The 17,498-nt window shown below is 40.4% G+C and overlaps 2 protein-coding genes across 2 annotated transcripts in view; one reads left to right on the plus strand and one right to left on the minus strand.

Annotated features, from left to right (window-relative positions):
- The window catches only part of LOC117506880 (rootletin-like), a 63,092-nt gene extending 58,021 nt beyond the window's left edge, over window positions 1-5,071 (plus strand). Inside the window, exon 37 of the mRNA XM_034166545.1 lies at window positions 827-5,071. Coding sequence (XP_034022436.1) covers window positions 827-937 — 111 coding nt within the window. The 3' untranslated portion in view covers window positions 938-5,071. The remainder of the gene's footprint in view (window positions 1-826) is intronic.
- A 244-nt stretch (window positions 5,072-5,315) lies between these two features.
- Window positions 5,316-15,589, minus strand: mfap2 (microfibril associated protein 2). Its single transcript, XM_034166544.1, has 9 exons — window positions 15,485-15,589; window positions 12,357-12,418; window positions 9,007-9,057; window positions 8,595-8,621; window positions 8,427-8,519; window positions 8,256-8,297; window positions 8,076-8,163; window positions 7,386-7,459; window positions 5,316-7,029 (listed from the first exon to the last, which is right to left on the minus strand). Exons 1-9 carry the CDS (start codon window positions 15,523-15,525, stop codon window positions 6,926-6,928), a joined length of 582 nt encoding a protein of 193 aa, XP_034022435.1. The 5' UTR covers window positions 15,526-15,589; the 3' UTR covers window positions 5,316-6,925.
- Window positions 15,590-17,498: the final 1,909 nt, after the last annotated feature.

Genomic DNA, 17,498 nt, shown 5'->3' on the forward strand with positions numbered 1-17,498 from the left:
TTGAAACAGCCACACCACTTTGTTTCAGAGAGTCCTGTATGTTAGCTGAAGTTATTTGTGGGTTTTTCTTTGCACCCCAAACAATTTTCCTGGCAGTTGTTGCTGAAGTATTTATTGGGCTACCTGACCATTTGGTTCCAATAGAATCCCTAATTTTCCACTTCTTGATTAGAGTTTGAACACTGCTGATTGGCATTCTCAGTCCCTTGGATATCTTTTTATATCCCTTTCCTGTTTAATACAGTTCAGTTACCTTTTCCCGTAGCTCCTTTGACAATTCTTTTGCTTTCCCTGTGACTCAGAAACCAGAAACATCAGTGCAGCACTGGATGAAAGATGCAAGGGTCTGTCAAGAGCCCAGAAACTCACTGACCTTTTACACACACACACACACACACACACACACACACACACACTGATTAAAAGCAAGCAGATCACAGGTGACGATGATTACCTTTACTAGCCATTAAAACCTGTTTGTCAACTTGTGTGCTTGTTATCAGGCCAAAATCACCAGGGTATGTAAACTTTTGATCAGGGTCATTTGGTTAGTTTCTGTTGTCATTATGATTTAAAAAAGAGTAAACACAGTTGTTTGACAAATACATGGCTTCACACAACCACTAACCACGAGTGGAAAAAAAAGGTTGTGTGTTATCATTCATATTGTCTGAAAAATGGCAAAAAAATAAAAAATTCTGCCTGAGTATGTAAACGTTTGAGGAAAATTGTAAACTGAAGACAGACAGACCTGTTAAGTTGCCACTCAGACCACTGTTGCTTGTTATATAACATTTATGTTTGTCACCTGTTATCATTACTCCAGGTGTCCACCCTGAAGGAGCAGCTGCAGCAGGAGATGAAGCGACGGCAGCCTTTCTTTCCGTCCTCCTCACTGTCTGGAGGAAATTCAGTTAAAAACCAAGCAGCAGATTGAAAGGTGCACCAGCACGTCGCCTTCAAATCCAGTGAAAATACACTCAGGATGAAAGATGGCAATATGTACAAAAAAAAAAAAGTATTATTTTTTTTTTAATCCTAAAATTTTCACTCTACTGTTACACATAGGATTTTTTTTATTCCTGGTGGTCATCTGAACTCCATCATTGCTCAGCATCTTCCCAAACCTCCTGGTCTTATTCAAGAAGGAACCCAAATTTCTGCAGGATTCTCCTCCAGACAGGATTTAGAGCAGGAACGAAAATCTCTGCTCTGCCAGTTTGCACTTGGCCTTGATTCCTTTACATTCATATTAACATTTGGGGACACAAAAGAAAGTCGTCATTGTGTGCCAGTGCTGGGAAACAAACAAACTGACTGCAATGAAGGAGCCATACTGGATTGGGTCCCGGCGGGGGGGCACAGATTTCATTCATTATGAGAGGACACTGTGTAAAAGCACATTTATGACTTTGGTTATTTGAAGGCTGATATATCATCACAGATAATAAGCTAGAAAAGCACTCAATTGAGAACATATTTATACCAACACTTCTTTTCATGTGAAACAAGCAGTCATATAGTTTTTTTTAATATTATATATAGGTTTTTTGTTTTTTTGGATGTCATAATAGGTCAGTTAGTTAAGAGTAGTTCAATAGAGTCACAGGCACCTGGCAACTCTGAGACGTGTTCAGGTGAGCTAGAGGATGAATGAAGAGAGGGAGCAGCGTTAACACGAACAAAGCAGTAAATCAGAGAAATTAAATATTGGTTTGTGATTGTTTCACAGTAGTTACATTCTAAAGTATATATAAATATGGCCACAACTCTACAGAAAGAATTTTGTATAAATGTAGCTGGAGCGCACAGGTGTTCTTCCTGTTCGCTCTCTGTGGTTCAGCCACACCATTGGTCAGAAACTCACTCCCCCGAAGCTGGCTGTGGGGCATTTTGGAAAAGCGCTGGTTCCATGCAATGAATGCACGGGCACTGTGAGCACAGGTAGGCAGACAGATCATCCAATCATTTCACAGGTCTGCCACTGCCAAGTATTATACTTTTTTTCTTTTTTCTATTTAGTGAGAGCATTTGATTTAATTGCTGTTGGGCACTAAAGAGAAATTTGCGTGCTCTGCCTTTAATTATATATTTATAGGTGTGCTACTCCAATTTTCTGACAATAGATGTTAGTTCTGTTTGCAATACCAAAACAAAACTTCCCTCCTCAGCCATTCCTCCCCAACCCTCCTCTGTATTGAGCAAAAGTTAACGGCAGGTGGAGCCTTTTAGCAGCTCTTTGTATGGGGAAAAACCAAACTTCTGTGGATTGTAGTTCAACCATGTTCTTGGTCAGAGGCATTTTTTGGGCTCCAAATGTGATTTTTGGACATTTCTGGAAAGTCACTGTCATCCACCATATTAAAAAAGAAAAATTCAATGTGAGTAGTGAGCAGTGAATACTGCTGTGTACTTAGAAACTTAAGACATGGGCAAGTTTCATAGGGCAGAATTTACGGCCAGACCAAAAATGTAAATGGGACTGAAAAGCTCAGAGCACAGAGGGAGTGTAGCTTCATTCTCTGCACAGGATGCCCTTAAGATACTAAACCTTTACACAGAAAATAGTTGTTGGCCATAACATTAATGTGTAAAATGTCCGTTTTGGACACCTTAAAGGTGAGGCTCAACACTTCTGTCACATTTGATTCATTATCATTTCAGGAATCCTGTCAATAAATGTCTCAAAATGGACACTGTAATCAGCAAATGCGCACACACGTGTATCTGAGGTTAAAAAGCTGGAATGGAATGAAATTTTGACTGGTATCTTTGTGTTAAAAATGTCCATCTGAATGGAAATCTGCAAATTTCAGCAACTTTATTGAAGTTTGACTTTATTAGCCTAATACGTTTAGCGTGCCGATTTTTAGAACTATGTAAAATGTCTCTACGTGGTACTTTGTGGTGACAAAGCCAAAAGGTGAAACAGACTTTTTTTTGTCTCTGATCCAATCTGCTGAAGTACACTGCCAACATGGTTTAATCCAGATTATTTTTTTATCCCAACCAAAATCAATATAAACTAATCATTTAAAGGTGCTTTATTTTAAACACAGTCATACAAAACCAAATGCACCCTTTTAATCCTTTTGACACTGATTTATGGAAGGAAATGAACACTTGACTTTTTCATCCATGCATACAGTTTGAGCGCACAGAAATCGTACAGTGGGTTGTGTTGAATGTATTCATACATTTAATTGGTCTTGTCTTGTTTTTACATCATATATACTGAGTAACAAACGTTAAGAAATTGATGATACGTTCCTGTTTTAAACATATTTGATTCTGTGGATGTTTAAGTGTATAATTGTCACACCATTTGCATTTTTCTTTAAAATTTTTCATTTTAGGTCATTTTGAAATCAGAATTTTTGTATTTATGTTTAAAACTCATGTATCCTTTTTCCCAATTTTTGAAATTATACCATATTCTAGCAACTCACATCATTAATTTTTTGTGCTTCTATAATGTTTAACTCACCTCGGTTCTTGTGAAATCTCTGATGTAGTCCCATTATGAAGCCAGTCTGTGTCTCATCTACATGTTTGCCTTTGTGGATTTTTTTTCTTAAATCCGAGTCTTGTCCTTCGAGCAGCAACTTGGTTGCTGCTAACTTGGCTATTTTTAAGATTGAGTTACTTTAGTTACTTTGCTGAGTGCTCAGTCTTAAAAATAACCAAGTTAGATTACTAGTTACTTTATTAGTTACATTCAGCAGCTGCCGACAAGTTGTCCACAGCTGCTACTGAAGTAACTATATAAAATAACTGTATAAACTAACTTTTCAAAGTAACTGTGGCAACACTGCTCAAAATATATGATACAAATTCTGAGCCAAGAATTGTCATAGGATTTTTTTGTTTGTTTTTTGTTTTTTGAAGTTTGGTCTACATTATTGTGCAAAGATCTTTGGCTAAAAAAAAATGCCACAAAGCAAAGCTCCTGCAAAAATATCAAAGTTTCTAAATCTAAAATAATTAACAATAATCAACTTGAAAATAACATTTTGGTTGAACTATTCAACGGTTTCCTAAAAAAGATGATTAGTTTTATGATTGATTTGCTGATGATGGTAGACTCACGTCTGTAAGTCTTCAGAGGAATCAAGTTTTCTTAATCTGAAGAGGTCTGTTACATTTGTTAATGTACTACATTATTTAATAAATGTAGACGGAGTTCTCGAACATTTAATTTTTTTTAATTAACATTTGGAAATTTAAAATTTGGTCTTTTACTTTTTAATGACGTACCAATGAAGAGAAAACCATGAAAAGAAACACAAGGGTGCTTAAGACTTGAACAGTATTGTGTATCACATTAATAATTACTTTCCTTACAGAGCATTATTTGAAGAAAAAAAAATGTAAATTAATAAAAACCTTCAGATATAAACAGTCAACCCTTTGGTTTTATTCTGAAGCACATTCAGGAAGTGATGAGTGAGTACAAGTAGAAAAAGGAATCTTAAATGTTGAAATCATGCTGCATTCAATGTTCCTGGAAATGGGACGTCAGACGTCAAAATTACATGTTTTTTTGTTTGTTTTTTTCCCTCTACGCATTATGCAAAATCCTGACGTCGTTCTGGTTTGCTTTGTTGCTTTTGTACAAAGAATCCACTTGACCTAAGAAACAATCTGTTTTTAAGATCAAAAGTAAGATTTATAGCATGCTTTCTTGAAACAAAAAAGACAAATCTGTGATTATTATCTAACATAATTCAGGGGATAACATGAAATCCAGAAATTACAATTTAGAATCATTTCCTACATTATTTAAATCCAGTTCCTTTTGCTCCCCCAAGTGGCATATGGAAATTCCGAGTTTTCGCTTGCAAACAAATGCAGCATAATTTCGACAGCTGCATTTATCTCTCCTCCAAAATGTCATGGTTTCACTTCCAGGTCAGCCCGAACCTTCTCACCATATATTGTGATAATTGGTTCATTAGTTTTTGAGTCACTCTGCTAACAATCAGACAGACCCAGGAGAAACCAGCACCTCGGAGGTGGAGGAAATGACAGCAGTATGGAGACTACAAATGGAACCCATATGTCTGCAAGGGGAAAAAAACACTGGCAACCATAATTCATGTGTTACATAAAAACCTCTCAGCATGCTGAGCTCATTACATACAGAAATTAATCATTTTTTAGAACTGAGCAGTTTTTCCTCTGTCTTTCAGGTGACAGTTCAGGGGGCTCATTGCCACTAAAATAAGAATATTCAGGATGTATTCTCTGCTGGGTTGCTAACCAGAGCTCCAGGTGGCAATGGAACCACAAAATTAATGGTCCAATCAACACCATTGACAAAAAGATATTTATTAGTATTGCCTGATGTCAGTGTTCAGTGGCCACCATTGATAGGTGATCACATGACAACTGATTTCACCACAAGTAAAATACTACAGTAAAATATCAACAAACATAAAGCATGTGATTAATATGGTACAGTATGCAAAAACATTTATGTGCATCTCTAATATTTAATGTTTTATAGCACCAGTGTGATGATTTTATAGCACCAGTGGTTGATACAATCATCCATGTTCTTTGGAATACATTTAAACAGGACGTATATAGGTGACGGCATAGAACAAAAGGTGGAGGGGAAAAAAAACAGGAATGGAACAAAAAGCTCAAATGTAGAAGTGCTTTTCACCCAGGAGTGACGTTGCACAGCAGTGGTTTCAAACTCCGAATACTCGAGGGCCATTGGCCTTGAGGGCATCAAAGATTAAAAAAGTTGGGATCTGGGCCATTAGAGGTATTTTACATGCACAGTAAAGGCTGCGTGCACAAGCTGATTAGTCGACTTTACTGGTCTACAAAGACACTTTAAGCTTGATGTCGACTATTAATTGAACACATAATTATGGCACTGTGTGTCAGCAGTGCTTGGTTTGTTTCACCCCCACTTCGTAAGACCTCCCCTAACATGGCAGTCAGGTACAACTGTGTGTGAAATGCCAGAGGGTGGAGCCAGACCATCAAAATACTGGTGACTGACTGAAAAACACCTTCTACTTTGTGCTCAGTCTCCTCGTGGTATTCAACACTATGGAGGCCCAAAGCAAAAACTGAATGGAGGGATCACATTGGTGAGGACATCCTGTAAAACCAGTGTCACACGGGACAACCTGACAGGACGCCATGCGCTACAATCAAGATGTGCCTGCCACTGTCATGGATCCCAGGTGTGAATAACGTATGATAATATGTGATCTGGATAGAAGATCAGCTGGTTTTTCAGTGCAGACAACCGCAGATAACAGGGATGTCGCCATAGCGGTTAACGCTGTGATCACACCGTGCTCCACAAATCAATTATTAACAAGCAATGGGCCACAATGGAAATGCTTCAAAAACCTCTTAAAGTGTATGCAGACATATTTGGCCTCTCTATTAATAAAGTGAGATGAAGACAAGATATTTGGGAATTTACACACACAACAGAGTGACTTGCATGAGTTAATTTTCTCTTATACTGACATCTTTTCTCACACTTAAGTAGAACAGATAGTGCTGTTGCTTCCACTCGTTTCTGTAAAAGGTGTATCACGAGCCATCAACGTATCCATTCATTTTTGTGGATATGATTTATTGCTGTCAAACATTCCCTTCTCGTGGTTTTATTCATGACATCAGAAGTTAGTCGACCCAACTTTCACGACATAACTCGACTTTAAAAAAATCTGAAGTGCAAACACCTCATAAGAAATGATGTGGGCTCTAAATTAGTGGAGGTTATGAGTCTTATCTGGCCCTCAGACTGCCAGTTTGAGACCGCTGTTGTAGAGGAAGACTCAGAGAAAGCAAAAGGTGAAAAAATGGGAAGATGACAAAGTCAGAGGATGAAGTAGTAGAAAAGCAGAAGGCTGGGAGAGCAGGCAGTGTCCCTGATCTCAGTAACCAATCAGCAGCCGCCACAGCTCTTCCCGCAGCTTCCTCCTAGTGATGCACACTGGCCGCTAAGCGCTGCCACGCCACAGCGAGAGAACTGATCACGGCACAGGTCCGCTAAACAGACAGAGAGGGAGTTGGCGTGGTTATGTCTCCATGCTGATACGACTCACAGGTGTCAAGCTGTTTGACACCAGTTTGACACCTCTCTCTGTCAGTTTGTCAGCAGGACAGCTACAAAAAAATGTTACAAATGGATTTCAATCAAATTTGGAGGAGTACGCCTTGAATCAAGGGAAAGCTGATTGTAATTTTGAGGCACATGGCTCCACACAGGCAGAGATTCACCTCTTCACCCAACTGCTTGGAAATCAGTTGAGATTCATTTTGAGATATCCCGCTGACAAAATGGACAATCAAATGCTGGTGATCACATCACCTCCTGAGTAGAGGAAACAATACAATGAACCCACCTCGGAGCAGTTCTTCATGTGCACACACAGTCCTCACACAAATCTCCTTGTTGATGACGTAGACTCGTCGCAAACTGAGTGAAAACACGTGCAGGTCAGACAGGCTGCAGCACAGTCCAAAATGCAATCATCTTCCCACTCTCACATCAGGCAAACGGCACTGTAGCCTCTAAATCTGAATTGGCCTCTTCTTCAATTTTCAATTTATTTTCAATTTATATAATTTATATAGCATCAAATCACAAAAACGTTGCCTCAAGGTGCTTCACACAAGTAAGGAAAAACTCCCTCTGATGATTTGAGGAAGAAACCTCAAGCAGACCAGACTCAAAGGGGTGACCCTCTGTTTGGCCATTCTTTTGTCTTCATCATTTTCACAGGAAGCATATAAAGACCATCATAACTGTGCAGCCACCTTAGATCCTCAAAATGTAGCATTTTCTATGACATTTATCTCATGCTATCATGAGAGAAAGCAAACATAAGCCGAAATTGTTATTTCTTGTCATCTCACACTTTGGCTATATTGCATAAGCTGTGTATAAAAATTTTGGTGATAATTTGTGGTGTTTTTTTGTTGTTTTTTTTTTTTTTTTTTTGGTGCTGCACACATTGTTTTGTTGGTGGAGGCTGAAACAGAGCTTCGGTGAAACAGTTCAGTGCTCCTTTAAAATGCTACCCTGTATGTACCTGTAGAAGCAGATGTTGTTCAAGCACTGCTTGCACGGCTTGTGCACGGAGTAGAGTCTTGTGCATGGGTACTGCTCCTCTCTGCAATCTGGAAACATTGCACAGCCACATGTGCAGCACAGTTATTCTGAAAGTGAAGTAAATGATGATCATCTGTCCGCTTCTCTGTAACTTTCTTACCGAGAGGGCCAGGCTCTGTGGGCTCCGTCTCCAAATCCGATTCTGAAATCCACATGGAAAACAGATGCGGCTTCACAAATGAGTAGTAGGAACAATGCAACCCACTTGTAAACACTGTCATAAGTGTGTGAGTCTGACTGGAGGACAGCAACAGATACAGAGCAGATGTACCTGACTTTTCAGGGCGGATCAGTTGGTCCAGTCGCGTTAGCCGTTGGTAGGTGTCAGGAAAAGAGTCGTGATTCTTAAGAACGTCTGGAGCCTCTAAAGAGACAGAGGATTGTTAAATATCACAGTGATTAACTATGAAAGGAACATTTAAACATGCACAGGCCTCACCTGGAAAATAGTCCGAGTCATAATCCCCTGAGAAGATACACACACACAAAATCACAGGAGGAAAGAAATGTATTTGATGAGATCACCACTTTTAACTGTGACCTCCACACGTGCACACATAAAGTATGGCACCATTAAAAAACAAATTCATAAACATCTGCATACTATAATGACAAAAAAGGAGCCGGCAAGGGCTGAATGCATGACCTCATATAAAAGATGTTTACAAGTGATATCCCAGATCAAAGCGAGCGGTTGAAGTGTTGTTTGCACTGTGACAACAGTTGCTATCCGGGGGGTAAATAAAAATAAGAGGAGGTAGGAGGACGGCTCAAATCATCAACAGATGTGGAAGATCTGATATCATGCGAAGCTGGAATGATTCATGTCTTAGTTCCCTTGTTCAACTCACCCACTAAATGAAACCTTTCTTCCTCGTGCGGAGGCTGGGCGAGCAGCAGGACTGTTGACAAGTTAGAAAATAATCACAAAGTTGCGTCAGCAAATTGCAGAGTGGAAAGTACTGTCATTTAGCAGATTTATTTTCAGTAATTCAGCTTCAGGTACAGTTTGGATTGTGCAGTGTGCGCGGTTGCTTTTGGACTCAGACCTTCTGAATCTGATGGATATTATTTTCTTATGTCTGCCTTTGACCTACAGTCTGTAGAACTCTCTTATAAAGAAACGTAAAGGGCACTCAGAGTACATACCTCTGCCCAGGCCTAATCCACACTACCATGAAATGTTAAAGGAAAATGCCAACATTTTCAACCTGGAATCTATTTTCAGATGTTTTGGGGTTCATCTTTTCATTTGGGACAAACATTAATTACACAGTCACAGGCTAACAGGCTACATGATGTAATGGCATCTGGGAAGCTAAAAACAATCTCAAAAGTGTGTGGTAGATTTTCTAAGAAAACCTTATTGGAACTGTGGAAATGGTCAGTGTTGACTCCTAAATAATGTCACACCAAAGGTCTGTACTATGTTGAACAACAAACCATATCTGTGAAATTGTGAAACTAGTTACTAGCCTAGCCTAGCTGTAGTTATGGAAGTTAACTTGCAAGTAGTTTTAGTGTTGAGTTCACAGCATGATATAAATGCAAATACAAACAAAGTAGCGGGTTGCGATTGATGTTGACTGTTTATTAACTAAGTTATTGAAGAAGCAGGTGGCTCTGTGGAATAGAAGTTGAACTAAGTATATAGACTGGGGCTTGGTTCCAGCTGTGTCTTTCAAGCTTCCTGTTTGTATCACTTCCTCTGCATTGCCCCAATCCACCCAGCTGTAATTGGGTACCAGCCTTTGGTGGATAATTAACAACGGATAAACAGACCCCCCCGGGACAGTCATCAACTCTAATCATTTCACATTACGTTATACAGCATTTACTTCTGGGTGATTCTTAGACTACGGGCACTTATTATGTCCTTTGATCATATTGTATGAAAAACAGAAAAAAGGGGAAATTTCACACTTTTATAGTTATCTTTACAATGAAAGTGTGTTAAGAAATTTATTCTAGTAGTCTATGATGACTTTTTCACCTTTTTTCAGCATCATTATATGCAAATATTGCCGTTTTGTGCTTGTCCCACACCCAGACTTTTGATCTTCAATGATAAAAATGAATGGTAAAGAAACGTTTTTTCTAATGTTTTAAAATATCTCTGAATAAAATATCAGTAAAATAATCAAAACATAATTGGGGTATTCAATGTCATACAACTGTTGTGATTTTTTTAAACAAAATGTAGTTGTCCCACACTATTGCCGTAATTTCCACCACAACACTGTAATGTCCCTTTAAACAGTTTGTATGAAAGATTGTTTGGGTAGTTTCTATGGAGATAAACAGTGACATCAGAGCACATGTATATAGCGCCAAATCACAACAAACAGTTGCCCCAAGGCGCTTTATATTGTAAGGCAATGGCAAATGGAAATTACATTTACAAGGCCAATAGTGCCCGTAGTTAAAGAATCACCCTTCTATGTTATTATTGCTAGTTGTAGCATGTTGGCTTATCTAAACTGTTTAAGTGGGAGCGAATGTGTACAGTTCATATGAACTTTTTGCATCACTCAGCATATTGTGTGTTCGGTTTTGCTGCTCTGATTGATTGTAAGTCTGTTCAGTTGCAAATGGAAGTTCCAGAGGAATTCTGGTCTGCGCCCAATGGTAACGCTCACTGGAAATCAAAAATTAAATGGCAGATTCCAATTCTCAATTAAGAATTCCTCTGGCTATGCCAGGCTAATGATAAGTAAAGAGCTTATTAGCAGTCTCCTTTTATTTATTTCTTTAACATTGCACACTGGGGTTTCTTGTTATCCATTTTTCAGGAAATTGCCTTATGATGTGACAAAGACAACCATGCTCCTGTTTCATTAGCAGTTTTAAAAAGGTGTTCATCTCTACCAAGACCCAACACTTCTCTTTTTATCTGTCCTGATCTGAGTTTAAGTACAGGTGTGTGCACTGTTTTACCAAAGTACAAACAACATGTTACTCAAAAGGACACTAAAAAAAAAATAAATAAATAAAGATTAATTGAAAGTAATACTTCATCTGCAACTGGCTTGAAATCTCATTAATTCTTCCTTCTCTGCCAAATTTAACTAAAATTTGTTAATATCTTTCTGAAATATTCTGCCAACAAACAAACACAAAGTGGGTCCTTGGTGGAGGTAATAATCACTATATTGACAGAGCGGCACGCTCCGTCAAAGCCCTTCTAGGTTGATAATGCCATTCACCTTAACCCTTTATTCAAAATTAAATGATTTCCAAGTCAGCCCTAACCCATGACGGCCCTTTTGTGATATCAGCTGTATTTAAACAGGGGCCTTAAAGTACTGGCCTGTGGATACTAATCTGGCCCATGAGAAAATTATGTTTAAAATGAGCTTTTATATTAAATGTAGTTTTTTCATACCTAATAAAATGGGATTTGCAATTCTTATTTTTGAAAATTTGTTTGATTTTCTAGCAAGTCTGTGAAACTGAGAGGATAAAAAATGGGCTTTTATTTTGACATAGCACAAGCTTGTTAGCCTGCACTAACAACCAGTAGACAGTGTGCAGGGGCTCAACCACTAATTACTCTTCTTTTCTCTACAATCTTCCTGATGCACCACAAAATGTTAAAGGTGGTGTAAGTCCCTTTTGGGTTACTGTATCAACATGGTGGCCTCCATGAGGGGGCCCGCTCCCACATAGACATGAAAGGCTCATTCGAAGATGATATAACACATTGATTCATTGTTGCAGGTAAATTCTACACTAATGAACAGGTGGCTATGAATGCTATACTCCATTCCTGCTGATAAATGACCCAAAATCCTGCACACTGTAGCTTAAAAAAATAACACAATGCTAAAATACCCTCAGCCGAATGAACATTGTGTTCTATTACAATTAGCAGTTGTTTAATTAATTATTAAGATCCTATTGTCTTACATACAATTTGTACCTGTTCAGTATAATAGGACTAGACTTATGCTGAGAACAGACAGACGGATGGACGGACGCAAAGCCTTTGTAATACCTGATGGCCTCGGGTAAAAATGGTTGAATTAAGTTTAACATGACATTTTTCTGTCTCATGTACAGGAATGAGGTTGCTTTTCTTGTGTAATACAGCCCGAAACAGCTTTACAATAAACTCTGAGCTTTGTTGTTCTGTTAAATATTCTAATGTTCCCTTTTACTGTCATACTAGTCTGGATTCTGATGAACACGCGGACGTTACCTGGCATGCAGATGAGCAGGACGACTCTCATGGTCTCTCTGAGAGGCAGACTGACTTTGACACTAAAGAGAGGAGAACAGAGTATAAAAAAGGTGGTTGGTCCTGGATATTCCACTCTCCCACCTCACTCCACTCTCTCCATCTGCCCTCCGTCACCTTTCCATCTCCCCCACTGCTCTCCCCTCTTGCTGCCCTCATTCACCCCTCACGCTCCCCCTCCTCAGGCCCTAATAAGCCAAGGCAAGAAAAGGGGGAGAATCCTGACAGTGGGAATGTGGCATGTCTGTCTTCCTCAGAAGAGTTTTTCTGTTTTCTTACTTTTCTTTGTAGCAGACAGTCTCGGGCCTCATTCCAGGAAAAGAAACAGAGGACCCCTCAAACCCACCCCACCCCCCCCCCCCTCTCTCTGTCATTCCTTCCCCTTTCTTTCTCACCCTCTGTCTCCACATCCGTTATTTCCCTCCTGTCCCCTTCACTGGTCATTTCCTCGAACCCCCCCCCACACACACACCCCGGTGCTTCTCCTTCACCAAGCAAAGAGCAATTCAGGTTGAGTGAAAGTGACAAGCAGACACAAAAATGTGAACAATATCAAGAGGCATCCTCTGGTAAATCAAATGATCAGTTTTTCATAGTTGCAGAGCAAAGATTATTCATCAAGTACAGCGGAGGCCACAGACTGGCAACCCACAGGCCAAGTGAGACCCAGATCTGCAGTTTACGTCCATCGGCATGACTTGGTTATGTGACAATTGAGGAGTGAGGACATCAAAAATTTACAAATATGAATTCAGTATTATCTTGTGCCAAGATGGAGAATCTATAGATCTTCGTAACTAACAGTATTTGCCCACAGAATATTATTTAGGTGCTGTGTGGAGCAGGGTCAAAAGCTGTAACTTTTTCCCAGTGAATTCTGGCATTTGTTGGGGGGGTGTTCTGGCTCCTGCACTGCCCAAAGCTTGCATGGACTGAGTATTGGGTAGGGTTAGACTTCAGGGCCTTTGTTGGTGAGGAAATAAAATATTGACTGACCTTGACTTCACTGATGATGCTGTGACCTTTGCAAAATCAAAGGATACCCTGATTTCAGCACTTGAGAAGCTGAATGAGGAATGGGAGAGTCTGGGTTTGTGATTGTCCTGGATCAAGACCAAGATCCAGGCTTTCAGTGACCTCCTGGACTCAGCCAGTAGATGTGTGTCTGTATGTAGTGAACCATAATTTAGAACCATGAATGAGTGAGTACTGATGGGCAGGGGTGGTGACCAAGCAGTTAAGTGTGCTTGTTTCCACTGCAGAAGGTGCAGAAGCTTCTCCATGTAATGTGGAGTTGCATCAGGAAGGGGACCCAACATAAAACTGGTGCCAAATCAACATGCAGATCCACCTTAAATCTGCTGTGGCAACCCACAGTGAAAATAAGGGAGAAAAAAAGGGTACTGCACCAATGAGTCCCTTCGGCTGCTCCCTTGTTTACACTCAGGGTTGCCACAGCAGTTCCAAGGTGGACCTGTATGTTGAATTGGCAGACGTTTTACACCAGATGCCCTTCCTGATGCAACTCCACATTACATGGAGAAATGTGGCAGGGGTGGGGTTTGACGTGGGAGCCTTCCGCACTGAAACCAAGTGCACCAATCACTTGGCACCACCCCTGTACCTCACCAATGATAGAGAGGTGCAAACAAGTTGCCAGTAGCTCATCACTGCTTTAATTATCAGGAACCACTCTGCAGAAAATGCTTAGAATTTGTTAGTACATAAATAATGAATGTTTATAAGTGCAATGGTAAGAATATTTCATGAGGTGAAAGATGAGATGTTCCATTGACGTCCCAGCGAATACTGCAAATGCTTCCAGACAGTTTACGTCATACTGAATCTGTTTTTGTGTGTATGTGTGACAAGAATAAGCACCATCACCAAAACAAACCCTGCCATGTTTATTTTTAAGCTAAGCGCAGCGCACACTGCGGTCATGTCGTGCAATAGCACAAAATGTATAGCACCAAAATTACAAGCTAAATAGAACCAAAACAGCACAGTAAATGGAGCACAATGGCAAATGGTAGGAATAATCCATCCAAAAGCACCAATCAAATGACAAGGATCTATTTAGGCATTACATAACCCTGATTAATCTACATTGGGCTTAAGAACTTGCAGCACTGCCGGTTTTATGCTTTTCAGCAGGAAACTGGAGATTATCCTGATTATTAGCATTTTCTACTTTTAACTGTTTTTGACTTTTTCCTTCCATGATTGAATTTCTGATGCGGCGCCTCCTGCAGATCTGTAGACTGTGTTACACACAACAAGTTTGTGGTTTTTGATTTTACACAGCCACTGCATTATTCTGTGTAAGGACATGCGGGACTGAGTCCATGTCTGCGTCAATTACTCAGTGTGTCTGTGCGTTTGTGTACCAGAGCACAGACATTTTTGTGCATCACTGTAGCTATCGGAAACCATATGTTTTCACACACATCTGGGAGTGATTAACCCAACCCCACCATAGAGTCTTTCCCTTCTCAGAGAGACCCCGTTTCCCCACACACGCACCCATGCACGCCCACACACACACACACACACACACACACACACAGTTGTGAGGAGGAGACCATCAGGAGGTGCATTGCCGCCATTCATTTGCAAAGATAATGATCTTAACTTAAACAACCACAATAATCCTGATGATCTCTTTGTGTGTGCACCCTCACCAACCTCCATCCTTTTGGAAGCCACTGATTTTCAGTTTAGTTCTTGGCACCCTCTTTCCATTGTAGTGCCATTCCTGCAGGCTGTGCAGTGAAGTACCTCCTACTCTTCCTCCTCTCCAGTGAAAACACGGGACCACATGTCAGCCCACCACAACTAGTGTTAAATGCAAACTACTCCAAGTTACTCTGGTGTCACATTAACAGATAAAAAAAGGACCCAAACTCAAATTACACGTGACCCATGCGGAGTCACCACAAAGGCCAAGTGATCTTAACTCCCAACTCTATGATCAAATGACGTGAACTCGTCCTCAGTGGTTCCATTGTTTGAATCAAAGGAACGTGCAGATCCAATGAAAGCAGACAATCAACACTCAAAACTCAGTAGTTTTAAAAGGGTCTTACCTAGACAGATTCAGTTTGCTTCGACTCTCCTCAGGTCTCATGCGTCCTCTGTGTGCTGAGAAACTGAACACTGGTTGTACCACCCCACATCTGGAGTCTCCTCCCTGTCCCGTCCCAGCTTTGGCCCCCGGACCCTAATCACAGCAACAAGCACACACAGAGACTCTAAAGTTTAGCTGGACGCTTTTAATACACATGTGGATGCACTGAATAAAGCAGCTCGACTCTTTGTTATTTAGGAATCTTTAAAGTGGTTGTTGCCCCAAATGGTTATAAATTAATGACTTGTATCACCTTTCTGAAAAGGTCTATAAGGCATGTTAATGCAGTCTGGCCTCCAGTATTAAAAATCTATAATTTATTTTCAAGGGTTATAATGTGCCATCACATTAAAATACGCTAAATTCAGCAGGACCACAAAACACTGGATAAAGAAATTTGGAAGATTTACAGCATTGAGCTGCATAGCACTTGTACTGTCCAGGTTTAAAACTCCAGCTTTTGTTGGCTTCTGTTTTATTCTTCTCTACAAGAGTCAGACAGAAGTCAGAATTCCAGAGCAAGAATTTTAGCTGAGGAAGCTTCTGCGATTTGAAGCGAAACGTCCTTGCGTCAAGCATCCCAGTCCAGTCGAAGATTCAAGCTTCTCTACTATGTCCAGGTGTTGGTTTATTTATTTATACCCTCTTCAAATCCATCAATCTTGTGCAGGCTTTAAAACAGTATGTTCAATTGTGAATGCCAGTGGACAAGTAAGAAGTACAAGGACACAATACAATATAAGACTTCAACCACCTGGATGAAGTAAGTATTCATCTGATATTAGTAAGGTAAACTGTTCACGTAACACTTGCAGTACTCTGTAAAATGACGACCTCTAGAGGACACTGACTGTGCATCACTGTACATGCACGTCTCAAAACATGAGGATATATTTGTGAAAATTCATCAGCAGTACATCAGACCTGTTTCTGGTGGGTGGTGACTCTGCCAGCGTTGCTTCTTGTCACCAATCCTGTTTGTAATGTTCATGGACAGGATTTGAAGGGGCAATCAGGGACCAGAGGGTTTTCAGTTTGTTGGCCTCAAAGTTGCATCTCTGCTTTTTGCAGATGATGTGGTTCTGTTGGCTTCATCAGGCGGTAACCTCTGATGCGCCCTGAGTAGGTTTGACACTGAGTGTGAAGTGACTGAAATGAGAATCAGCTCCTCTAAATCTGAGACCATGGTCCTCCATCGGAAAACAGTGGATTGTCCCCTCTGGGTTAGAAGAGTTACAACATCAAAATTCTCTTTGTGCACTTGCATGCGGCGCACATCTCATGTTCAGTCTGCACTGGTTCACAGTGAGTTTACTCACGAGTATGACACACTGCATACAAGTGCATGAATCAAAGTTGTGCAAGTGTCAGGGAGCCTTTAATTCCCCAAGTGGAAGCATTTAAGTATCTCGGGGTCTTCGTCGTGAGTGGGGGTAAATTGGAGCTGGAGATCAATAGATGGATTGGGTCCGTGTCTGAAATTTTATGGACGTTGTACTGAACCGTGGTGGTGAAGAAGGACCTGAGCCAGAAGGCAAGGCTCTCAATTTACCATTCGATTTATGCTCCTAACCTCACCTGTGGTCATGAGGTTTGGGCAATGCCTGAAAGAATGAGATTGTGGATGCAAGTGGCAGAAATGAGATTCCTCCCTCTGGTGAGGATGCTCCCTGGTTGTCTCCCTAAGGAGGTCTTCTTGGCAGGAGGAGGAGGCCCCAGGGAAGACCCAGGACATGCTGGAGAGATTATATTTCCCAGCTGGCTAGGGAACACCTTGGTATCCCCCAGGAAGAGTTACAGGACTTTGCTGAGGATAGCGAACTGTTGGATGAGCTCCTTGCTCTGCTGCCATCTCAACTCAGACATGGAAAAGCGGCTAAATGAATGAATGAAAAATTCTATATTTTTTGTCAGGTATTTCAGAAAGTGAAAATTTTATATATTGTAGACTGATTACATATAAACTAAATTGT

The sequence above is a fragment of the Thalassophryne amazonica genome, chromosome 3 (genome assembly GCF_902500255.1).
Source record: "Thalassophryne amazonica chromosome 3, fThaAma1.1, whole genome shotgun sequence".
Lineage (NCBI taxonomy): Eukaryota > Metazoa > Chordata > Actinopteri > Batrachoidiformes > Batrachoididae > Thalassophryne > Thalassophryne amazonica.

Coding starts and splice junctions, on each gene's coding strand:
- mfap2 (XM_034166544.1), bottom strand. CDS start 15,525: ATGAGACCTGAGGAGAGTCGAAGCAAACTGAATCTGTCTAG. Junction 8,164..8,255: donor CACAGAGCCTGGCCCTCTCG/GTAAGAAAGTTA, acceptor CAATGTTTCCAG/ATTGCAGAGAGGAGCAGTAC. Junction 7,460..8,075: donor AACAACATCTGCTTCTACAG/GTACATACAGGG, acceptor GTTTTCACTCAG/TTTGCGACGAGTCTACGTCA.